Source organism: Babylonia areolata, chromosome 22 (genome assembly GCF_041734735.1).
Source record: "Babylonia areolata isolate BAREFJ2019XMU chromosome 22, ASM4173473v1, whole genome shotgun sequence".
NCBI classification, from domain to species: Eukaryota; Metazoa; Mollusca; class Gastropoda; order Neogastropoda; family Buccinidae; genus Babylonia; species Babylonia areolata.
In genome coordinates this window covers 10,239,925-10,265,029 of record NC_134897.1, presented here as the reverse complement: position 1 = coordinate 10,265,029, position 25,105 = coordinate 10,239,925, and the positions used below count along the sequence as shown (strand labels likewise).

The 25,105-nt window shown below is 45.8% G+C and overlaps 1 protein-coding gene across 6 annotated transcripts in view; it reads left to right on the top strand.

The window, feature by feature from the left end:
- Positions 1 to 25,105, top strand: part of LOC143297010 (dmX-like protein 2) — a 137,244-nt gene that overhangs the window by 37,130 nt on the left and 75,009 nt on the right. For 5 of the 6 annotated variants that reach the window (XM_076609134.1, XM_076609133.1, XM_076609137.1 and 2 more), the window contains exons 14-27: positions 413 to 627; positions 3,588 to 3,694; positions 4,242 to 4,499; positions 4,644 to 4,759; positions 5,893 to 6,028; positions 7,713 to 7,871; positions 12,985 to 13,122; positions 14,314 to 14,461; positions 15,147 to 15,292; positions 17,920 to 18,280; positions 20,554 to 20,694; positions 21,659 to 21,912; positions 23,451 to 23,582; positions 24,606 to 25,105. The exon at positions 24,606 to 25,105 is cut by the window's right edge and continues 259 nt beyond it. In XM_076609134.1, the coding sequence (XP_076465249.1) occupies positions 413 to 627; positions 3,588 to 3,694; positions 4,242 to 4,499; positions 4,644 to 4,759; positions 5,893 to 6,028; positions 7,713 to 7,871; positions 12,985 to 13,122; positions 14,314 to 14,461; positions 15,147 to 15,292; positions 17,920 to 18,280; positions 20,554 to 20,694; positions 21,659 to 21,912; positions 23,451 to 23,582; positions 24,606 to 25,105 (2,811 nt within the window). The remainder of the gene's footprint in view (positions 1 to 412; positions 628 to 3,587; positions 3,695 to 4,241; positions 4,500 to 4,643; positions 4,760 to 5,892; positions 6,029 to 7,712; positions 7,872 to 12,984; positions 13,123 to 14,313; positions 14,462 to 15,146; positions 15,293 to 17,919; positions 18,281 to 20,553; positions 20,695 to 21,658; positions 21,913 to 23,450; positions 23,583 to 24,605) is intronic. The other variant, XM_076609132.1, reaches the window with a different exon arrangement.

Here is a 25,105-nt window from a genome sequence, read left to right as displayed (position 1 = left end):
TTTCAACTATATAACATGGTCACATGCTTTCCTGTCGTAACATTACCCACATGCTGTAGATCTGTTGATCACTAGGTCAGAGCAGTCACTACCAGCCTTCATATCACGTGATTATGCTCAGCTAATTGCGTGCGTGTTTACATTGAAACGGTATTGAGTGGACCAGTCAATTTAATTGTAGCAGTTTGAGTTCCACTGTGTTGCAGGTAGGCACAAGTGTTTATATGTCCTAAAATGTAGGTTTGCTGATGTGGCTGGGAGTCCAAGTGTTCCTACCAAATTCAAAATGTCCATACTAACTTTCCTCATTGTTCCTAGGAACACTTGACAGGGGTTGGCATCTCTGTTGTCATCCCCCCATTTCCTCCCACCATTTTCCCCCTCACCTGGCATTGGACAAAACGTGTTTCAGGCTTGTGGACTGGCTGGACGAGGTTCCCCCGGTGTCATTCCGACAGCCCCAGGTGAGCTTCTCATCCCGCCTGCCCAAGGCCTTCCCCGTGCCGGACGCCTCCACCATGGCCTGCAATGTCCTGCTCTACTGCAACTACAGCCGCATGGACATCAAGTCCGCCATGAAGATCTCCGAGGGGGAGGTGCTGGCTGACGGGGACCACAGTCAGCAGGGTATGTCTGCTGGTGTGTCATGTGCGCTGTGTTGTGGGGTTTTTTTTTTTTTTTTTTGTTGTTGTTGCCCCATCATCTGTACCATTTGAGTAGCATTAACTCCCACGCTGCTCATTGCGAGTCCCTCCCCATACATGGCCATCCCTTTGTTCGTCTGTCAGTGTTTTGTGTTGTGGATTTGTTTTGCTTGGTGGAAGTGGTGTGTTTGATAAGTGTGTGTGTGTGTGTGTACGCGTGTGTTTGTGTGTGTGTGCTTTTGTGTGTGTGTGTGTGTGTGTGAGAAAGAGAGAGAGAGAGAGAGAGAGAGTGTGGGTGTTTTGTCATCTTGTAGCATTGTTAACAAGTACAAACCAAACAGGATGTGTCTAACACTGGAGGGAAGCGAAACATTAGCCTTGTGCTTTTTAAACAGAAACTAAAAGAAAGGAGCAACACAGAAAGATAACAATAACCATTGCAGCTCGTCTTGCAAACTTTGTACTTGGTGGTGTTTCTCTTGTTTTCCTGATTGTGAAAACATGATATGCATATTTAGTTGATACTAAATCCACACATAAAATCATTGAATCGCAAAGAGAAAAAAATATCTGATGTTTGTTGTGACATGGTCTCTTAACTCACTCGGGACGACAAGTTTTCTCCCTTGCTTTTCCCCACAGACAGCCCATTTGTAAGGGTTTGGAAAAAAATTACAAAAAATACAAAATACAGAGTAAGAAAATGAAACTTTCAGAACTGGTTTAATACGTGTTGAGCTATTACATAAAAAAAAAAAAATCAAATTTCTCATCTTATTTTTACAGTTTTGCCATATGTAGAAAATACTGCCAATTTTTCACCCCGAATCACCATACCCATGCTTGCTTTCTGCATTAAATTCGCTTTCCTCTTCATCATCATCCACCTCTTCAATGTCCGACCCTTCAGTTTGTAGCATTTCAAGTACTTCAGCAACCCTAAAATGTTGCCATCGCTGCCTTGTTTGCTTCACAACATTTTGAGAAGAGCCTGCTTTGTTAACAGGCTGGCACGCGAGCAGACGACCAGTCAGTGACTTTGTCAGCTTGTGTGCGAGACGGGCCACACATGGCAGGCTGACCAATCATACCATTCGATTGTGGAGTGACACAGAATTGTGCACCCTGCTTGGCTGATCACAAAATCACGTGTACAGCGCGTGATGGATGTTTATTTCTTGAAAATGCTATTCCATTCCGTCGTCTGAAACCGAATACATTTTATGTAGGAATGCTCATGCATTCCTTCGTCCGGAGAGAGTTAACAGTTTTGTGCGGCTCTTGTGTGTGCTTGATTCTTGTAGTTTTTAAATCAGCTGGAATCATAAGTGAGTCGTGAAGGTTTTGCCTCTTGTTTTGACATGGTCTCCGAATGGTTTTGCTGGCTCATGTATGTGCTCCACTTTTGCTGGCTCATGTATGTGCTTCATTCTTGTAGTTTTTATATCGGCAGGAATCATATGTGAACCATGAAGGCTTTATCTCTTTTTGTGACATGGTATCCAAATACTTTTGCTGGTTCATGTGTGTGTTTTAGTATTGCTGGCTCATGTGTGTGTTTGGTTCTTGTAGTTTTTATATCAGCAGGAATTACACATCAGCCATGGAGGCATTGCTTGTTTTGTGATGTGGTTTCCGTGCCACACAGGTGGTGTTGGGGATGGGGCAGTGAAGGGGGCGGTGCCTGTTGTGACATGGTGTGACCCTGTGGTGTGTTTCACACAGGAGGTGTTGGGGGCGGGGCAGTGAAGGGGGCGGTGCCTGTTGTGACATGGTGTGACCCTATGGTGTGTTTCACACAGGAGGTGTTGGGGGCAGGGCAGTGAAGGGGGCGGTGCCTGTTGTGACATGGTGTGACCCTATGGTGTGTTTCACACAGGTGTTGAGGGCGGGGCCGTGAAGGGGGCGGTGCCTGTTGTGACATGGTGTGACTCTGTGGTGTGTTTCACACAGGAGGTGTTGGGGGCGGGGCCGTGAAGGGGGCGGTGCCTGTTTTGACATGGTGTGACCCTATGGTGTTTCACACAGGAGGTGTTGGGGGCGGGGCCGTGAAGGGGGCGGTGCCTGTTGTGACATGGTGTGACCCTATGGTGTGTTTCACACAGGAGGTGTTGGGGGCGGGGCCGTGAAGGGGGCGGTGCCTGTTGTGACATGGTGTGACCCTATGGTGTGTTTCACACAGGAGGTGTTGGGGGCGGGGCAGTGCAGGGGGCGGTGCCTGTTGTGACATGGTGTGACCCTATGATGTGTTTCACACAGGAGGTGTTGGGGGCGGGGCCGTGAAGGGGGCGGTGCCTGTTGTGACATGGTGTGACCCTATGGTGTGTTTCACACAGGAGGTGTTGGGGGCGGGGCAGTGAAGGGGACGGTGCCTGTTGTGACATGGTGTGACCCTATGGTGTGTTTCACACAGGAGGTGTTGGGGGTGGGGCCGTGAAGGGGGCGGTGCCTGTTGTGACATGGTGTGACCCTATGGTGTGTTTCACACAGGTGTTGGGGGCGGGGCCGTGAAGGGGGCGGTGCCTGTTGTGACATGGTGTGACCCTATGGTGTGTTTCACACAGGAGGTGTTGGGGGCGGGGCCGTGAAGGGGGCGGTGCCTGTTGTGACATGGTGTGACCCTATGGTGTGTTTCACACAGGAGGTGTTGGGGGCGGGGCAGTGCAGGGGGCGGTGCCTGTTGTCACATGTTGTGACCCTATGGTGTGTTTCACACAGGTGTTGGGGGCGGGGCAGTGAAGGGGGCAGTGCCTGTTGTGACATGGTGTGACCCTATCGTGTGTTGCACACAGGAGGTGTTGGGAGCGGGGCAGTGAAGGGGGCAGTGCCTGTTGTGACATGGTGTGACCCTATGGTGTGTTTCACACAGGTGTTATGAGCGGGGCAGTGAAGGGGGCGGTGCCTGTTGTGACATGGTGTGACCCTATGGTGTGTTTCACACAGGAGGTGTTGGGGGCGGGGCCGTGAAGGGGGCGGTGCCAGACAACATGTTGATTCCCAATGTGCTGCTAGTGACCAAACACCACAACGGATCCCTCAACCAGTGGCAGGTCAGTGTGGGGACATGCCCCTCGTCTTTGATCAGCAGTGTGATGGAACAAAGGCTTCTGTTTGGAGTTGAAAGTGTGTTGCATGTGTACTTGTGTGCTCATATACGTGTGTGGAATGTGTGGTGCACTAGCGTATGTGCATCTCTTGCATGTACATAAACATACACATATGCATGCATGTTCCCCATTTTCCCTTACCCCCTTTTCTCTTCTGCAGTCAAACACACACATAAATGCTCACACATACATGCGCATACACACTATACATGTGAGTAGATACACTTTTAGATGGGTACACAGTCAGTGTAAAAAAGGTAGTGAACCTCAGTTCCAATAATAAATGATAGTATGTAATTACTCCAAATGTGCTTGATTTAAGATGTTTAATTTGGAAAGAAATGAATCTTCTTTACAAGGATGAAAAAAGAAAAGCAACCACTTGTAAGTGTCCACCCATGCTACATCTGTTTTCTTTCTGTTCTCCCTGAAATGATTAATCAATTTTTTGTCACTGCTTAACTCACCTTTGTTAATCAATGATGTACAGGTAAGCTTCACGGACACCTCCAAGTTCCAGACCGTGGCCAGCGTGGCTCATGCCGCCCGTGTCTGCGGCCACCGTTTCCGTGCCAATGCGGCCGCCTGTCACCCGGTGCTGCCCCTGCTGTTGACCACCTCGCACCACAACCTGCCCGACCCCAACGCCACCCCGGAACGGGAAACGCCCACCGAGGAGACGGACAACAAGAATCACAGCAACTCCGCCGGCAGTTTCGCTTTCTGCAGCGAGCTGATTTTGTGGCAGGTGAGAGAGGGAGTTGATAAAAAAAGTTTTTAATTCTGTTAGTGGTCAGTGGTGCGTAAGTAGACGTTATTGTGTGTTCATATGTCATGACTTAACAATGTTACTCTTGTCCCCTAGTCCTAAGCGATGTGTGTGGGTTGACAGGTGGGGCACGTAGGCCCCCTGTCCAAGTCCGGTGGACTGGTGGAACTGGCCAGGATCAACTCTCCCAACATCAACGCCTTCACCAGCATGGCCTGGGTCCCCACACTGCTGCCTAGGTCTGTGCTTCGGCCTCTGACACTGACACAAACATGTGTGCATACACACACACTGACACACACTCAGTCACACACGAACACACATGCACACACACACACACACACCACATACAACACACACACACACACACACACACATGCACACACACACATACACACACCACATACTACACACACGCACACACACACACACACGCACGCACGCACACACTCACTCACTCACACCCTATATTTAAGAAAAGAATTGAGCCATAGTGCTGATTTTTATGTGAATATGATTAAACTTACTGTGTCTCTCTTCTGAAAAGTCAGTGACTACTTGTTGTTTTATTCATAAAAAAGATAGTCATTATGGATATCATGACATCTGTATTATGACCTTTATTTCATAATTGCTATGTATATTATGACCTTTGTTACATTGTTACAGATATTGTGACCTTTATGACAGTATTGTTACATGTATTGTGACCTTTATGGCAGTATTGTTACAGATATTGACATTTATGACAGTATTGTGACCTTTATTACACTATTGTTGCATATACTGTGACCTTTATTACGTTATTGTTACAGATATTATGACATTTATCACAGATTTGGGACATTTTTTACACTATTGTTAAGATATTGTGACCTTTATTTCAGTATTACCGATATTGTGTCTTTCATTACAGTATTGATACACATTGTGAACTGTATTACAGCACTGATACAGATATTGTGACCTTTATTACAGCATTGTAACAGACATTGTGACCTTTATTACAGCATGATTACAGACATTGTGACCTATATTGCAGCATTATTACAGACATTGTGACCTATATTGCAGCATTGTTACAGATATTGTGACCTTTATTACAGCATGGTTACAGACATTGTAGCCTTTAATACAGCATTGTTATAGACATTGTGACCTTTATTACAGCATTGTTATAGACATTGTGACCTTTAATACAGCATTGTTACAGACATTGTGACCTTTATTACAGACATTGTGACCTTTATTACAGCATGGTTACAGACATTGTAGCCTTTAATACAGCATTGTTACAGACATTGTGACCTTTATTACAGACATTGTGACCTTTATTACAGCATTGTTACAGACATTGTGACCTTCATTGCAGCACAACCCTGGGGTCGTGTAACTACTCCCCCAGCACCCTGTTTGTGGCGTCTGACGGAAACAGTCTGCGTCTCTACCAGGCTGTCATTGACGCCAGACTGCTGCTCACTGAGGCTCAGGGACCCAAGAAGGGAAACGTGAGTTCCGGGGTCACTGACTGAATTCGGCCTTTTCATTGTTTTCTTCTTCTTCTTCTTCTTCTGCGTTCATGGGCTGCAACTCCCACGTTCACTCGTATGTACACGAGTGGGCTTTTACGTGTATGACCGTTTTTACCCTGCCATGTAGGCAGCCATACTCCGCTTTCGGAGGTGTGCATGCTGGGTATGTTCTTGTTTCCATAACCCACCGAACGCTGACATGGATTACAGGATCTTTAATGTGCGTATTTGATCTTCTGCTTGCGTATACACACGAAGGGGGTTCATGCACGAGCAGGTCTGCACATATGTTGACCTGGGAGATCGTAAAAATCTCCACCCTTTACCCACCAGGCGCCGTCACCGTGATTCGAACCCAGGATTCTCCGATTGAAAGTCCAAAGTCCAACGCTTTAACCACTCGGCTATTGCGCCCGTCGATTCATTGTTGTTGTTATTATTGTTAAATTACGTAGCACCTATCTTCAGTCAGAGACTTGGGTCGGGTTGCATGAGGTGACCTTTGCAGTTTAAAGTGTGCGTAGAGTTAAGAATGTTCCTAAGTATGTGGAGTTTACCGTGGAGTTTGGAACATTTTTAACGATAAGCAAACTTAGCGCTGCTGTGTTTGTTCATGCAACCCAACCCAGAGCTCTTTACAAACATGGACTGACATCTGCCTTTAGGGGTTCATCAGTTCATCATTCATTTCCTGTGTCATTCAGTTATGATCCATGTTTTGTAATGAAGATGATTTGCCTTCATAAAATGACAGTGTTTTTGCTGGTAAAGTGAAAATTTGTTATTGATGGCTGGGCAGAATGAGACAAAACTCTTGACACTTTGAAACTTTAAAAAATTTTTTATTATTTTTTTTAGGGGGTAGGGGGATTGTGAGGGGTGGGGAGGGGTGGTAGTTCCACCATAGGTTCCAGTACACTCTGTGACTCTCATTGTAGTATCATCTGGCTTGGATCGGCTTACATGTGGGCTTCAACTCCCACGTTCACTCGTATATACGCGAGTGGGCTTTTTAGGTGTATGACCGTTTTTACCCCGCCATGTAGGCAGCCATACTCCGCTTTCGGGGGTGTGCATGCTGGGTATGTTCTTGTTTCCATAACCCACCGAACGCTGACATGGATTACAGGATCTTTAACGTGCGTATTTGATCTTATGCTTGCGTATACACACGAAGGGGGTTCAGGCACTAGCAGGTCTGCACATATGTTGACCTGGGAGATCGTAAAAATCTCCACCCTTTACCCACCAGGCGCCGTCACCGTGATTCGAACCCGGGACCCTTAGATCGAAAGTCCAACTCTTTGACCATTCGGCTATGGCGCCCGTCACTGGCTTCCCAATCAGAGAGTCTTTTTTACCCAACTTGAAACATAATTGTACTTTTTCTTGGAAGATAGATGTGCAGTTTTTACCCCTTTATCTTCCTGTTTATTTCTTTTCTCCTTTTTACATCATTGCATATTCTGTTATTTTTCTATCTTATTTTCGTAAATAGAAAATGTGAAAACATTTTGTCCAAAAGTGTAATTTCCATTTAGTTTAGAGAATTGAGTAAAAAATTTTTAATGACCACGTTAATGGGTTTTAGTTGTTGTTTTTTTTTTAACAGTAATGACCATGTAAATGTTTTTTTGTTTTGTTTTGTTTTTGTTTTTAGCAGTTCGGGACGAGTTTCTCCAGTGCCAGCTCCAGTTTTGTGCAGGAGCCCCCCTCCCCCAAGACCAGTGTGGCGGAGGCATTCAACATGGTCAGTCTGCAGTCCTCCGCCAGGCCTGGCTGCTTGCTGGAGCTGGAGCGTATCAACGATGCCATGGCCGTGAGTGGGAGCACTGACCTTTGTCTGTCTGTCTGTCATGCTTCATGACGCCATGGCCGTGAGTGGGAGCACTGACCTTACTCTGTCTGTCTGTCTGTCATGCTTCATGACGCCATGGCTGTGAGTGGGAGCACTGACCTTACTCTGTCATGCTTCATGACGCCATGGCTGTGAGTGGGAGCTCTGACCTTACTCTGTCTGTCTGTCATGCTTCCTGACGCCATGGCTGTGAGTGGGAGCACTGACCTTACTCTGTCTGTCATGCTTCATGATGCCATGGCTGTGAGTGGGAGCACTGACCTTACTCTGTCTGTGTGTCTGTCATGCTTCATGACGCCATGGCTGTGAGTGGGAGCTCTGACCTTACTCTGTCTGTGTGTCTGTCATGCTTCATGACGCCATGGCTGTGAGTGGGAGCTCTGACCTTACTGTCTGTCTGTCTGTCTGTCATGCTTCATGACGCCATGGCTGTGAGTGGGAGCACTGACCTTACTCTGTCTGTCTGTCTGTCATGCTTCATGACGCCATGGCTGTGAGTGGGAGCACTGACCTTACTCTGTCTGTCTGTCTGTCATGCTTCATGACGCCATGGCTGTGAGTGGGAGCACTGACCTTACTCTGTCTGTCTGTCTGTCATGCTTCATGACGCCATGGCTGTGAGTGGGAGCACTGACCTTACTCTGTCTGTCTGTCATGCTTCCTGACGCCATGGCTGTGAGTGGGAGCACTGACCTTACTCTGTCTGTCATGCTTCATGACGCCATGGCTGTGAGTGGGAGCACTGACCTTACTCTGTCTGTGTGTCTGTCATGCTTCATGACGCCATGGCTGTGAGTGGGAGCTCTGACCTTACTCTGTCTGTGTGTCTGTCATGCTTCATGACGCCATGGCTGTGAGTGGGAGCTCTGACCTTACTGTCTGTCTGTCTGTCTGTCATGCTTCATGACGCCATGGCTGTGAGTGGGAGCACTGACCTTACTCTGTCTGTCTGTCTGTCATGCTTCATGACGCCATGGCTGTGAGTGGGAGCACTGACCTTACTCTGTCTGTCTGTCTGTCATGCTTCATGACGCCATGGCTGTGAGTGGGAGCACTGACCTTACTCTGTCTGTCTGTCTGTCATGCTTCATGACGCCATGGCTGTGAGTGGGAGCACTGACCTTACTCTGTCTGTCTGTCATGCTTCATGACGCCATGGCTGTGAGTGGGAGCACTGACCTTACTCTGTCTGTCTGTCTGTCATGCTTATGACGCCATGGCCGTGAGTGGGAGCACTGACCTTACTCTGTCATGCTTCATGACGCCATGGCTGTGAGTGGGAGCACTGACCTTACTCTGTCTGTCTGTCATGCTTCATGACGCCATGGCTGTGAGTGGGAGCACTGACCTTTGTCTGTCTGTCATGCCTCTTTTTTTCTTGTCATGAAGGAGGAAGGTGGCAGAATGGTTAACTCACTCAGTACGGCCAGTCCTCTCTTCTCCTCTACACAGACCCCTCGGATGTCCAGTGGGTGTCTCAATGACCCAAACTTTAGCTTCCGTCATCAGAATTGTGGTATTCTTTGTCAACATTCACCTCTTCAGTATAAGAGCCTTCCACTTGCAATATTTTGATGGTGGTAATTGGGGTGAAATGCTGTTAACGTTGTCTCTTTCGCCGTTCGTATGGAGAGAGTTAAGACGCTCATCTGTCGATACAGAGTCCATGCGGGTCTGGGTTTCTTCTTCTTCTGCGTTCACTCGTATGCACACGAGTGGGCTTTTACGTGTATGACCGTTTTTACCCCGCCATGTAGGCAGCCATACTCCGTTTTCGGGGGGGTGCATTCTGGGTATGTTCTTGTTTCCATAACCCACCGAACGCTGACATGGATTACAGGATCTTTAACGTGCGTATTTGATCTTCTGCTTGCATATACACACGAAGGGGGTTCAGGCACTAGCAGGTCTGCACATATGTTGACCTGGGAGATCATAAAAATCTCCACTCTTTACCCACCAGGCGCCGTCACCATGATTCGAACCCGGGACCCTCAGATTGACAGTCCAACCACTCGGCTATTGCGCCCGTCGGTCTGGGTTTGAATTCCGCTCTTGTCATTTCTCTTACGTTGGACAGAAAAATTAAACTGACCCCGCTCGTGTACATGCGAGTGAACATGGGAGTTGCAGCCCACGAACAAAGAAGAGGAATAAAACTGAGCTTCAGGTCATTCGGATGAGATGATAAACAGAGGTCCTGTGTGCAGCACGAACCCAAGAACACAAAAGTGTTGTCATCTGGCAAAACTCTATTGAAGAAATCTCGCTGTGATAGATAGACAAATATATATGCATGCACTCAAGGCCTGACAAAATGTGTTGGGTTATGCTGTTGTCAGGCATCTGACTAGCACTTGTTGTTCAGCATATATGGATTTGTCTGAATGTGGTGATGCCTCCTTCAGAAACTGAAACGGAAACTGAAACTTCCCGTTACACATTGACATGAAGTTGATGATGAATTAGGTCATGGACTTTCTCTTGTCTTTCATACTTCTTTTCATTACATGATCGACATGAACTGGATGATGAATTAGATCATGGACTTTCTTTTGTCTTTCATACTACTTTTCTTCTTTTCATTACACAACCAAAAACTTGATGAACTTGATAATGAATTTGTCGTGATTGATGTGTTTTCATAATCCACTGAATGCTGACGTGGATCAGAGGATGTGCGTATTTCATCTTCTGGCACTGGCAGGTCTGTAGGTACTTAGACCTGAGAGATAGGAAAAATCTCCACTCTTCGTCCACCGGGTGCACTGAAAGGGGGTTCGAACTCGGGAAACTTGGGTGAGAATCCAGTGCTCTTACCATTTGGGCACCGCGACAGTCACAGTGTTTGTCTCGTCTGTTTATGGGTCACTCTTGTTTATCTTTTTGGAACAGTGACGCCTCCTTGAGCTACTGAAACTGAAACTTGTTGGAACATTAACTCATTGAACCTTGCACCTGAGCATTGCTTGGGTAGTGTAATTTGTTTTATTTAAACACTTTCCACGTTCCTACATGTGCATAAACCACAAGCAAAGTGAGCTTGCTTCTGCTATTACCACCTGTGTCCACAAGGGTCAGTTTGAAGGAAAAAGTGGTCAATTTCAGTGTATTTTCTGTGTTTTTTCTGCATCAGTGACAGGGAAGCCTGCCGGTGATGTGAATCTTTAGGGTTGAACAGTTGATGGTAATAAACTTGAAGGGAAATGTGACAGAGCAGTTTATGGGACTGTTCATACATTTTTTTTTTGGTGTGTTCTGTTGGTGCTGGAACTCCTCAATGATGCTGTAATGGTGAGTGAGATAACAGACATGACTTTGTCTTTGTGTCACCCTGCTTCTATGCCTGCTTCCCATTTTCCAGGTTCTCTTGTTTCTAACGATGAGAGAACACACGGGACAAGAGTCCCCTGGTATCGGACCGTGTTTGTTTATTTTGTTATTTTATTTCTTGAGTGTATTTAACACACACTGGTTAGTGATGAGTGATCTATATTCGTAAGATAAACAAAATTTTGACTATATGTAATAGATTATCAGTAAAAACACCTGAGATAAACCAAGAAAATAATGAAAAAATATTAAAGAAATGTGTCTCCATACCTTATGTATGTACTCAGTCCTGAATTGTAATACAGATTTTTGGCATTCTGCACAAACTTTCCAGTATATGTAGTCTTTTGCGTGTGTGCATATACACAGACACACATCATCCCATCATTCACACACACACACACACACACACACACCATCGCATCACACACACACATGCCTGCACAAACACACAACCTTCAACTGCCACGTCTGCCTGTGCCACGTCCCTTCACTTGATGCTCACTTTTAGACCGTGTCAAAGTAGGTTAATACTGATACAGATGGCACACAGTGCAGAAAAGTGGTACTGTTCATACCTCACCTGTATGGGACAGCTGTACCCCCTTTCTGTCATGCATGCATGCTTTTCAAAAGCCACGCAATACACGCAAGCGTGTCGCACAGAATTGTTCCACCCCCTTCAGCACTCCCTGCCCTGAATAAGTGGAGGGTTAGTCTTTGTGTCAGTAACAACACTGTACTTGTCCTCCTGCACCGCTTTCTGCCCTTTGCCTGCAGCATCTAGCTCTACAGCTACCCCTCCTTTTCCCCCTCACTGCCAAGGATCACCCCTACCTTCCTTCTCGTCAAACAAACTATCTGACTAGAGTCTGTCACAGCTAGCACAAAACTTACCATCATAACTAATGATAATGATAATAATAATAATAATGGACATGTATGTAGTGCGTTTCTCCAGAAATACTGCTCAAAGCAGGAAAGCTTCAGCAACATATTGTATCAAAATGTAAAAAGATTTTCTGTAGCTGTTTCATACCACTTAGGCTAAGTTGCAGTCATTGTCTACCATTTGGAAAGCGTCATCTGAGAAATTCTGAGAAGGCTACTACAAACAGCATCTTGTAATCTGACCATACATAGTCTGATTTGGTTTTGCTCCTCATCAGTGATTTAAACAGGCTCATCCAGCTTTCCCATTGGTTTATATGGGAGAAACCATAATCTAAAAATAGAGGTATGAAAGTTGCTGCCATGATGAGGATGGATTAAGCTTTCATGGGAGCACTTTCAAACACTTAAGACTTTGATGGAATTTGACTAAAGAGGTTACATGAGCTGGCCTCAGCTTTTGCTGATTTAGTTGAATGTTTCTTAGAAAAGAGCCAACGACATTTTACTTTTTTTTTTTTTTTACTTTTAAAAAATTTGCTTTTCTTCTTTTGTAATGTAATGAATCATATTTTTATCACAAGAGATTTGTGTGAGTGAAATTCAGGCTGCTCTCCCTTGGGAGAGTGTGCCACCACAGTGCAGTGCCACCATCTTTTTCTGTCTGCTGATGTATTTGTTTCACAATCAAATTTGATTTTTCTACAGATTTTTTGCAAGGAACAACTCTTATATTGCTATGGGTTCTTTCACAGGCACTTTCTTTTTACGCCTATCCACATAGAGATGTTACGTAGTTTTCATGTGTTTTCAAGATGATGTTGAGCGAGGTGGTGGTGGTGGTTTTCAGGACTGGCAGAACATCCAGCTGCTGCACGTGTTCCAAGAGGCCCTGGTGGTGGACCACAGGAGTCAGAACCTCTCCCACGCTCCCTTTGGGGCGTCCGGGTTCGGAGACACCATGTCTGCCTTTGTCGACCTGTCCAGCGTGAGTAGACACACTCTTTCTTTCGCTGTCAGAGGTTGAAACCACTTTGTTTTTCCCCCTTTCCTTCTGGGCTTGACTTTGCAGATGAAGATCTAAGGAAGGGTTTGTGTAGCCACGTTGGGTGCAGGCACAGTGGTGAATGGTGAGGCGTGTCTGAGACAGGCGTACTCTGCCACAGAGACTGCCTTTGTTACAACTGCCCTCTGATAAAACTGCCTGTGTTGTAGCTGTCCTGTGACAGTATTACCTGTATTTTACAGCTGTCATGTGACAACATTGCCTGTGTTTCAGCTGTCCTGTGACAACATTGCCTGCTGTCCCGTGACAGTATTACCTGTATTTTACAGCTGTCCTGTGACAACATTGCCTGTGTTTCAGCTGTCCTGTGACAATATTGCCTGCTGTCCTGTGACAGTATTACCTGTATTTTACAGCTGTCCTGTGACAACATTGCCTGTGTTTCAGCTGTCCTGTGACAATATTGCCTGCTGTCCTGTGACAGTATTACCTGTATTTTACAGCTGTCCTGTGACAACATTGTCTGTGTTTCAGCTGTCCTGTGACAATATTGCCTGCTGTCCTGTGACAGTATTACCTGTATTTTACAGCTGTCATGTGACAACATTGCCTGTGTTTCAGCTGTCATGTGACAACATTGCCTGTGTTTCAGCTGTCCTGTGACAACATTGCCTGTGTTTCAGCTGTCCTGTGACAACATTGCCTGCTGTCCTGTGACAGTATTACCTGTATTTTACAGCTGTCCTGTGACAACATTGCCTGTGTTTCAGCTGTCCTGTGACAACATTGCCTGTGTTTTAGCTGTCTTGTGACAACATTGCCTGTGATTCAGCTGTCCTGTGACAACATTGCCTGTGTTTCAGCTGTCATGTGACAACATTGCCTGTGATTCAGCTGTCCTGTGACAACATTGCCTGTGTTTTAGCTGTCCTGTGACAACATTGCCTGTGTTTTAGCTGTCATGTGACAACATTGCCTGTGATTCAGCTGTCCTCTGACCTTATTACTTGTGTTTCATCCATTCTCTGAAAATATTGCCTATGTTTCAGCTGTCCTCTGACAATATTGCCTGTGTTTCAGCCATTCTCTGACAATATTGCCTGTGTTTCAGCCATTCTCTGACAATATTGCCTGTGTTTCAGCCATTCTCTGACAATATTGCCTGTGTTACAGCTGTTGACGTTTGAGGAGAACTTTTACCTGGTGGTGCTGGAGAGACTGTCGTCCAAGATGGGGGACGAGGGGTCACGCCTGCACATGTGGAAGATCACGGCGTCCTCCCAGCCCTCCACTGTGTCGGCTCACGGTGCTGACGCTAAAAGTGTGTACATGCTGCCTCTGTGGCCGTGTTCCTCGTCTTTTTCTGTCTGTGTGCTTGGGCTACAGCTCCCCTTGTTCACTTGATTGTATGAGTGGGTTTTAGATTTAGTATTTATTCAGGAGATAACGTGCTTTTTTAATATTTTTTTTTATGATACGCAAATATGATGGGAAATTACACTGCAAAGAGAGGTTCATTTTTTTGGTTGAAGTCTTTAGGTTTCTTATTACTTACAGGTAAAGCGTCAAGAAACAAGTATACAACATGCGTATCACAGAGAATACCTTTTTGTGGTAAAATTTGGTTGCTCTGTTGTGTGCTTCATATTTGAAAAACATTGACGTGGCATAAGACACACAGACATATTTGACACATATCCCTCCCCTACCACACACACATTCCACACATACATATATATGTACACATGCACTCAAACATACTTCTGTGTGCTTGCTCATTAACGCTTTAACAATTCCAGACACACAGAAATCCTCACCCCTACCTCCACCCCCACCTGCCACACATACATATACACATGCACTCAGTCATAAACTTATGTGCTTGCTCATTAACATTTTAACAAATAACCCCCCCCCCACACACACACACATACACATATGCACATGCACTCAGACATATACTCATGTGCTTGCTCAATAACATGGACAAACGTTTACGCTTTCAGTGAGAAATGGATCTGTGGGTGAGGAGCCTCTTGGCACAGTCCCCCCGTACGACTCTGACGAAGAAGCAGCCACAATATTCCAGGCGTCCCAGAATCCTCAGGGACCGGGGGCTCCCAGCATGAAGATGTCCATCACTACTGTCAAGGTCAGTCACTGTGATTGATTTGATTTGATGTGGATACTTACGTAGCACCTATCCTTGGTCAGAGACCAAGCTCTACAAGCGCTTTACAAGCTCGGGGGTCATTACCACAACAGGCTGCCTACCTGGGTAGAGCTGACTGACAGCTGCCATCAGGCGCTCATCATTCGTTTCCTGTGTCATCCAATCAGATTTCAGGCATGCACACATGCACACTCAGACAGATATGTAACATTTATGTGCATGATCGTTTTGTTTATTTACCCTGCCATGTAGACAGCCATATTCCATTTTTGGGGGTGTGCATGCTGGGTATGTTCTTGTTTCCATAACCCACCGAACGCTGACATTGATTACAGGATCTTTAACATGTGTATTTCATCTTCTGCGTGCATATACATTTGTTGACCTGGGAGATTGGAAAAATCTCCACCCTTTACCCACCAGGCGCCGTTACAGAGATTTGAACCCGTTACCCTCAGATTGAAAATTCAATGCTTTAACCACTCAGCTGTTGAGCCCGTCAGGTTTTCAAGAGTGATCTCAGGAGACTGTTGAATCTTTTGCATGGACACAAATCAGAGTGCTTAGACACCAGAAATTCACATGCATGCATAACTGATTCAGAAGTTGTTTTTATTTTTCAATTTTTGTGTGTGAGAAAAACAATGATCGTGATTGAAATCAGAACAAAGTATTTGGTGTCATATACTGTACCATGTCAAACTGATGCCTATCGGTTTGCTCTGCTTGGTCAAATTTCGCACGGCTAACAGTGAAAAGACGACCCGTCTTGCCTAGTCTGCTCTTAGCCAATCAAACGCCTCTAAAAGCTACAAGCGCTGAATCATTCCTTTGGCCAAGGCTCTCAGTGCCATCTTGTCAGGTTTACGCTCTGTCTCGTCTTACGCTTCTTTTGGCTATTAAGCGTGTTTATTTGGCCTTATTGTGCTGCATGCGGCTTGATTTTGTACTTTTTTCTCAACCTCTCAGTCGATCCTGTCTTTCCTTTCTCTGTTGGGGATCGGATTTTTCGCTGGGTGCCTAAGCGTGGTTACCATGCCTCATACATCATCCCACGACGGCAGGAATCATGATGCTGGGATCAAGACTCGGCAAGAGACTCTCCCAGGCCCGGAGCTCATGATTTCTCCCGATAGGGACTGCGGCAATGCGTCATTAGGCGACACTCGTTCCATTACAACGGTCATGAAGGGGACTGGGGGGGAAAGGAATACGAGCGTCACCTCCCGAGGTGTCCCAGCAGGAGGCAGAAATAAGATGGAGTGGCAAGTCCTCTCTTGGCGGTGGGGACTCACAGCTAGGCACGAACTCTCGGCCCTCCCATTTGGTCTGTCCCTTGCCCCTTTCCTGTTTACCAAGGTGGTGCGGTAATTGGTGTCCATCATCCGGTCGGAATCCATTTGTATCTGTGTACCTGGACGACTTGATAATTCTGGCCCAGTCGCAGGCCCTGTGCTAGGAAGTAGTTGTATTTGTATTTGTATTTATTTTTATCACAACAGATTTCTCTGTGTGAAATTCGGGCTGCTCTCCCCAGGGAGAGCAAGTCGCTACACTACAGCGCCACCCATTTTTAAAATATTTTTTCCTGCGTGCGGTTTTATTTGCTTTTCCTATCGAAGTGGATTTTTCTACAGAATTTTGCAAGGAACAATCCTTTTGTTGCCATGGGTTCTTTTACGTGCGCTAAGTGCATCCTGCACACAGGACCTCGGTTTATCGTCTCATCCGAATGACTAGCGTCCAGACCACCACTCAAGATCTAGTGGATGGGGAGAAAATATCGGTGGCTGAGCCGTGATTCGAACCAGCGTGCTCAGATTCTCTCGTTTCCTAGGCGGACGCGTTACCTCTAGGCCATTACTCCACTGGGGATCTGGGAATCTGGGGATTAAGAATAAAAATGGATCTCTCTCCTTTAAATTTCCCTTCAGTCTTTTAAAGTAATTCCCATGACATTTTCAACTTCATTTTTAAAAAATTCTGATTCAAATGATTGTTATTACTCTGAAGACTTATTGTCTGACTCTTTCTCTGCAAGATCAAATTAATGATGTAGTTTTGTGGTCATTGTGAATGTTAGAATTTGTGAATGTTGAAATTTGTTTGATCTCGTAAATGCAGGACAACAGTGGTGTGGTTTTATAATCCTTTAATCAACATTCCTTTTCGTGTTGAGAAAAGAAAAACTGGTAAGTGGACATGATGAAACAATAATCTTGTGAATCATCCTGAATGAGTCAGCCAGTGATTGCCCAAGGTGTATGTGAATCACCTGAATGAGTCAGTCAGTGATTGCCCCAGGTGTATGTGAATCACCTGAATGAGTCAGTGATTGCCCCAGGTGTGTGAATCACCTGAATGAGTCAGCCAGTGATTGCCCCAGGTGTATGTGAATCATCCTGAATGAGTCAGCCAATGATTGCCCAAGGTGTATGTGAATCACCTGAATGATTCACCTGACGATTGCCCAGGTGTATGTGAATCACCTGAATGACAGAAAATGATTGCTCCAGGTGTGTGTGAATCACCTGAACAATTCACCTGATGATAGCCCAGGTGTATGTGAATCACCTGAACAAGTCACCTGATGATTTGCCCCCCAGGTGTGCACCCAGACCCTCTCTCTCCCCACGGGCGTCAGCGTCATCTCGGCCAACGTGGCGGCCGGCCACCTGGGCTCTGCCTCCATCTACCCGGCCTGCTTCGCCCCCTACCTGCTGGCTACGGCATGCTCCGACGGGCAGGTGAGGTTCTGGAAGTGCTGTGTCCAGGACATGGAGCTTCGCCACGACAACCCTTGCAGCGTCACCAGCTACGAGTTCTGCGTGGACTCGGTGGGGGGGCGGGGCGTCCAGCCGTCAATCACCAGCAGCCTGCTGTGGAAGCCCCAGGAGCACGACTACCTGTGGGAGGAGTGGCAGATGGCCTGCTCCAAGAGGCAGACCAGTGCTGTGTCCGTGCCTGGTAGGTGTGGTGTTGGGGGTGGGTTAGGTTATTGTGTTGGTGGGATTGGTTGGTGGGTGGGTGGGTGGATTGGTTGATTCGTTGGTGATTTGGTTGATTGTCATGATTAGTTGATCAATTGATAAGTGGTTTGTGGGATTGGTTGGTTCGTTGGTAACGTGGTTGATTGGTTGGTTGGTTGGTGTGACTGGTTGGTTGGTTGGTGATCGGTTGATTGGTTGGTTGGTTGTTTTGTGATTGGTTGATTGATTGGTTAATTCATTGGTGACTTGTTGATCGATTGGTATAATTGGTTAATTGATTGGTTGATGGGTTTAGTGATTGGTTGATGGATTGGCTGGCGGGTTGTTGATTGGTTGGTTGATGGGTTGGTGTGACTGGTTGGTGATTGGTTGATTGGAGGCACAGCTCACAGCAGTGGAAGTTGGCTGCCATCAAAGAGGGTGCTGCTGTTGCAGGCAGAAGGGAGGTAATATGGTAAAGGAAGTCATTGGATGCAGCCACGTTTGGTTTCTCAGCTTGAGCGAGGTATATATATGATAGTCAGTCGTGTCCGACTATGACCATCAGAACAGCAGAGGAGGCAACTGCTGTTCCGACTATTTGGGCTAGAATTTGATTATAGTGGAGAGCGTCTTGCCCAGGTTACATCCCCACTCTCTCGGCCACGAGGGTTTTAGGACAGTCGGCATTGGGATGGTTCCCAAAGGCCAACTAGCCCACAGGGCTGCAGCACTAAGAGCCAGTGCAATTTTGCCTCCTAGTTTGAGAGTCATAGTCCTTCACAAAAGACTAAGCTGTAAATGGTTTCCCATTGACTGGAGAAACCATTGATAATACAGCTCTCACTTTGCTGTTGTAAACTTATGTCAATCTGCGGGGTAGTGGTTTACACATGACAGGAATCAGACTCAGCTGGAGTCTGCACTAGTAAGTCATGGTTACTGTATTAAATTGAATATAGGGGAAAAATTCCCTTTTTGATTTTGGAAAGAGAAAGTGAGATTCTGTATAAAGTCGTCCAGTGTTAATGATGATGAATAAAGTATGCATGTCAGTTTATTAGAAGAATGAAATGGACTAATGCAAGGGTGGGAGTGTGTATTTATTATGCTGATTTCCTTTTTGTTGTAGTTAAAAATAAAAATAAAGTATTTATTTATTTGTGGTTTTTTGTTTGGTTTGGTTTTGGTTTAGAGACATATTTCGGTTAAGGTGTCCCTGGACTGTTGCTGCTAACTTTCAAGTATTACAGAACTTTTTCTCTCTCTCTCTCTCTCTCTCTCATGCTGATGTATATGTTTCAAACAGCAATCAGTAAAGAGATGAGATTATAGATAGCACAAGATTTTTTTTTCTTTTTCAGAAGAACGGGACTATGACCCATCCATCCCCTCCCCCCAAAAAACCCAACAGCAACAACAAAAACACACACCAATCCCCCCCACCCACCCCCGCACCCTCCCCCCAAAAAACCCAACAGCAACAACAAAAACACACACCATTCCCCCCAAAAAAAAACAACAACAACAACAACAACAACAAACAAACAACCCAACAACAACAAAAACACACACCAATACCCCCCCACCCACCCCCGCACCCTCCCCCCAAAAAACCCAACAACAACAACAAAAACACACACCATTCCCCCCCCCAAAAAAAAAACCAAACAAACCAACAACAACAAAAACACACACCAATACCCCCCCCCCCTCCCCGCACCCTCCCCTCAAAAAAACCAACAACAAAAACACACACCAATCCCTTCCCCCACCCATACACCCTCCTCTCAAAACCCCCCAAAACACACACCAGTCCCTCCCGCCCCCCCACCCCCCCTGCACCCTCCCCTCAAAAAAAACAACAATAAAAACACACACCAATCCCCCCCCCACCCCCACACCCTCCCCTAAAAAAAAACACAACAAAAACACACACCAATCCCCCCCCCTCCCTGCCCACCCCTCCCTGCACCCCCCCTCCAAAAAAAAACAAAAAAAAACACACAAAAAAAAAACCCACTCAAGAATTGTAATATTATGGTGTCAACAAAACAAAGATCTACTTTTGATCTCTTCCCTGAGCAGAGTGGCATTTTTACAGGACAGGGAATCAGACCCATGCTGGGGTCTGCATGGGAAGTACGTTGGAAGAAACATTCTTTTATCTGTTTAAAAACCCTGTTGAAACTGTGTGTGAAACGGAGAACGGTTGTGGAAGCAAGGAAGCGCTAGCACAGTTGAGAACGCAGTCTGACGTTGCTGTTGCAGGCAAGCCAATCACGGTGAGCTGTGCGTATAGCGGCCGCATGGCCGTGGCCTATCGCCGCAGTGATGTGCAGGCGCAACCCAACCACCCCGAGGAGAAGTTTGTCAACCTGTATGTGGCAATATACGAGTGCGAGTCCACTGGTGAGTGGTTGCGTAGTTGATCTTTAACTTATATGTTTGTGGGCTGCAACTCCCACGTCTGTTACTTGTTCAAGAGGGGTTTTATATATATATATATATATATATATATATATATATATATATATATATGACGTTTTTTTAAAAAAATTTTTCTTATACTCTGCCATATTGGCAGCTATACTCTGTTTACAGGGAAAGGGGGTTGGGGTCTGTGTTCTTGTTCCCATAACCCACCAAGTGCTAACAAAATACAGATTATGGGATCATTGAATTGTGTGTGGAAGGATTGCTTTTTGGATAATTTCTACAGATACTGAATTGTACTTTGTAATGAAAGTGATAGCAGAATTGTATGAATAAGGAATTGCATTTTGGGTCATGACTTTAGATTGTACTTTGTAATGAAAGTGATACAGATGCGTAAGGAAGGCATTGCATTTTGGGGGTAATCGCTATGGATAGTGATTTTTACTTTGTAACGAAAGTGATAGTAGAATAGCATGAGGAAGGCATTGCATTTTGGGTAATCGCAATGAGTCGATGAAGACCTATGTCTGTGTGTGTGTTCGGCTGGGCTATAAGAAACAGTGATGAGTATTATTGTACTTAGGTGTAGAGCTTGTGGAGAGGGAGGGGATTGAGTGAGTAAAGGAGACACAGAGAGAGTGAGAGGGTGTGTGTGTATGTATACCATGCCTCTCTTTCAGGGAATATGATTTTGTGTGAAGCCATCGTGTATGTGTTATATATGTTGCATGGTCTTGTAGATATTTGAACATGCCATTGGGAAGAGGACAGATTAAAAACATGAGGAAAGAAAAAAAGAAAAGACAACAGAAAGGAGAAAAATGATGATGGAAGGAACAAACAAACAAACAAAAAAAAAAAAAAAAAAAAAAAAAGAAACAGTGATGACGATAATGATAATGATCGATGTTAATTTTCTTCGAAAAAACCCATGCAGGTGGGTCAGAGTGGGTGCTGGAGGACACGATAGAGCTGCAGAACATCAAGATCCCAGACCCCCAGGCAGAGATAGAGCTGAGCCAGGCCTTCTCCTCGCAGCCGGTGCTGCCCCCTGGGCTGTCCATCTACTCCGACCCCTTCACTGAGCTGTCCAGCCTGTCGCCCAACTCCTCCACCAACTCGATGCATCGCATCATGTCCGTCCCCAGCCTCAGCACCCTGCAGTCGGTCCGCAAGTCCATCTCTGAACAGGTCCGTGGACAGGGGGCAGGGGGGAGAATGCTGCCAGCTGATTTTGTATTTGTATTTGTTTGTATTTGTATTTCTTTTTATCACAACAGATTTCTCTGTGTGATTTCTCTGTGTGAAATTCGGGCTGCTCTCTCCAGGGAGAGCGCGTCGCTACACTACAGCGCCACCCATTTTTTTTTTGTATTTTTTCCTGTGTGCAGTTTTATTTGTTTTTCCAATTGAAGTGGATTTTTCTACAGAATTTTGCCAGGAACAACCCTTTTGTTGCCATGGGTTCTTTTACGTGCGCTAAGTGCATGCTGCACACGGGACCTCGGTTTATCGTCTCATCCGAATGACTAGCGTCCAGACCACCACTCAAGGTCTCGTGGAGGGGGAGAAAATATCGGCGGCTGAGCCGTGATTCGAACCAGTGCGCTCAGATTCTCTCTCGCTTCCTAGGCGGACGCGTTACCTCTAGGCCATCACTCCACTTACTATCATATTCAGGATTAAAAGGCTGTGCCAGTCTTGAATAAAAAGCTTTCATATTCAGGATTAAAAGGTTATGCCACTCTTGAATAAAAAGCTAATTTCTGTTTGCACATTTCTTCTGTCATTGCTGCTGTGTGTCTGTGTCAAATGATTCGTGTAAGGACAAGCCAGGAGCTTCCTTCTTGAGGAGGTGTCTGGGTTTGTTTCAGTGTACCTTTTGTTCACCTGTGGGCTAGCTGAATTGGTAGTATAAGTAGCGTTGACTTGAAGTTGTGTCCTTTGTAGATGGTGAGGATTGCCACTCTTTATTATATATTAGCATAATGATAGTGATAATAATAGTAATGATAACAGTGATAATGATATTAGTAATGATAATCATAATCATGATAATGCAGTGATACTTACACCTCCCAGACCGGGAGCTTTGGGCGTTTACAGTGACATGAAAGTTATACATACATAACGGAATGCAATGCATATCAGTATCAGTATGACACGCACAAACAAGCATGAGCCCCCCCACCCCCCACCCCCCACACACACAGAATCACAGACACAAGCACACACACACACACACACTCATGAAAACCAAAAGCATGCTAAGTTAAAGTCTGGACTTAAAACCAACCTCTTTCCAGAGTAGCATCACCCTCTGCCCCCTGACCCCCTCCCTCAACCATTCCCTTTTTCTGGTATACAGTTTCTGCTGCTCTCTTTTTCATGCAATTATAAGTTTTGTCTTTAATCCCCAGGATTCCCTAGGATTCAGAGTTGTGCATATGTGTGAATGACTGGTGTGAAAGCTCTTAATTAGTCTCTGCACAAGATTCAGTGCTATATAGATACTTTAAAGAAAAGAAAGAAGTTATTTTTATTATTCTATAATTATTATTATTATTAATACGAATACTTAAAAGAGAAAAATGTGTGTTGTTGTTGTTTTTGTTAGGATAATATGATTATGATCATCATGAATGACATGAAGCTTACAGGAATGTGAGAATGAGCAAAAGGACGTAGCGAAGGACATGAATGCTGAAGGAGCGTGGGTGTGTTGCCAGGGCAACAGACTGGGCCTGCTGCGACAGAAGTGTCTGGTACAGCTGGACTGGGTGTCCACAGAGGACGGTACGCACATCCTGACCGTGGGCGTCGGCACCAAGATCCTCGCCTACTGCCAGGTGTCCAATGAGGTAGGCAGCCCTGACACGCCCTGGAGGGGCGCAGTAGCTGAGTGGTTAAAGCGCTGGACTTTCAATCAGAGGGTCGAATCTCAGTAACAGTGTCTGGTGGGTAAAGGGTGGAGATTTTTCCCATCTCCCAGGTCAACAGATGTGCAGACCTGCTAGTGCCTGAATCCCCTTTGTGTGTATACACTCACAGAAGATGAAATACACATGTCATAGATCCTGTAATCGACGTCAGCGTTCAGTGGGTTATGGAAACAAGAACATACCCAGCATGCACATCCCTGAAAACGAGTATGGCTACCTACATGGCGGAGTAAATAAACAGAATAGTCATTTACATAAAATGTTACATGTCTGTCTGGGTGTGTCTGTGTGCGTGCCTGAAATCTGATTGAATGACACAGGAAACGAATGATAAGCGCCCAATGGCAGCCGTCAGTAGGCTCTACCCAGGTAGGCAGCCTGTCATCCAAATGGCTCCGTGTTTGTAAAGCGCTAGAGCTTGGTCTCTAACTGAGGATAGGTGCTACATAAGTGTCCATATCAGCATCATCATCATCAACACAGACAGGTTTTCAGCTCCAAGATCCTGGCTTACTGTCAGGTGTCCAGTGAGGTAGGCAGCCCTGACACACAGCTAGACAGGTCTGAATTTGATAATAATTTTGTGTTTCCAGTCCTTTGTGTTTCCCATACAGTTCTAAAACCAAACATGTAATGAACATTGTGAACTTTGCAGGTCCAAGTGCTGTAATTCCTATTTTGTAAGTTTATCGACATATTGAATGCTTTTCTGGGAAGTCTATGGTCTTCAAGCGCAGTAGGTTTAAGCCAATAATACACCCAACAAGTTTGTTTACATGTAACAGATCGTGTCCAGTTTCTCCATAGACCAATAGCTAGGAGTTTCTTTAAAACAGAAGCACTGAGAGTTGACTATCAAATAAATTGCTCTTGATATGCAGCACAGTTGGTGATAAATAAATAGATAACAAGCAGTATAATAATTCTTCACTGGTGTGCCAGGTTGCCCAAGCATCGATCAAAGCCAACGCTGCCATGAGCAGTGGCCCCACAGACGCCGGCAAGAAACCCGACATGTTCCCCTCACGGCCCAAGGGCCTGCTGCAGAAATCCAAGTCTCTGGCAGTGGACGACTACAAGGAGGAGATTCGCTGGATGAAGCTGCGCGCCATCGACCTGGAAACAGCGGACGGGTTGCCCCCCCTGCCCATGCACATATCGTGGGTGCGGGGTGGCATCCTGGTGGTGGGCATGGACAACGAGTTCCACGTGTACACGCAGTGGAGGGGAGGCAGCTCCCCTCTCCCAGCAGCCTCCTCCGTCACGGCGGGAAGCGTGGACTCGCACCAACATACAGAAAGCCTCACCATGGACAAACGCACGCTGACGGAAGCGAACTTGGCCTCGATGGCTTCCACGGTGGCGATGAGCAAAACATACAAGTCTATGTCCAACTTCAAATCCTCGCTGTCCATGGCGAAGCATGCAGCGGCTAACTCGAT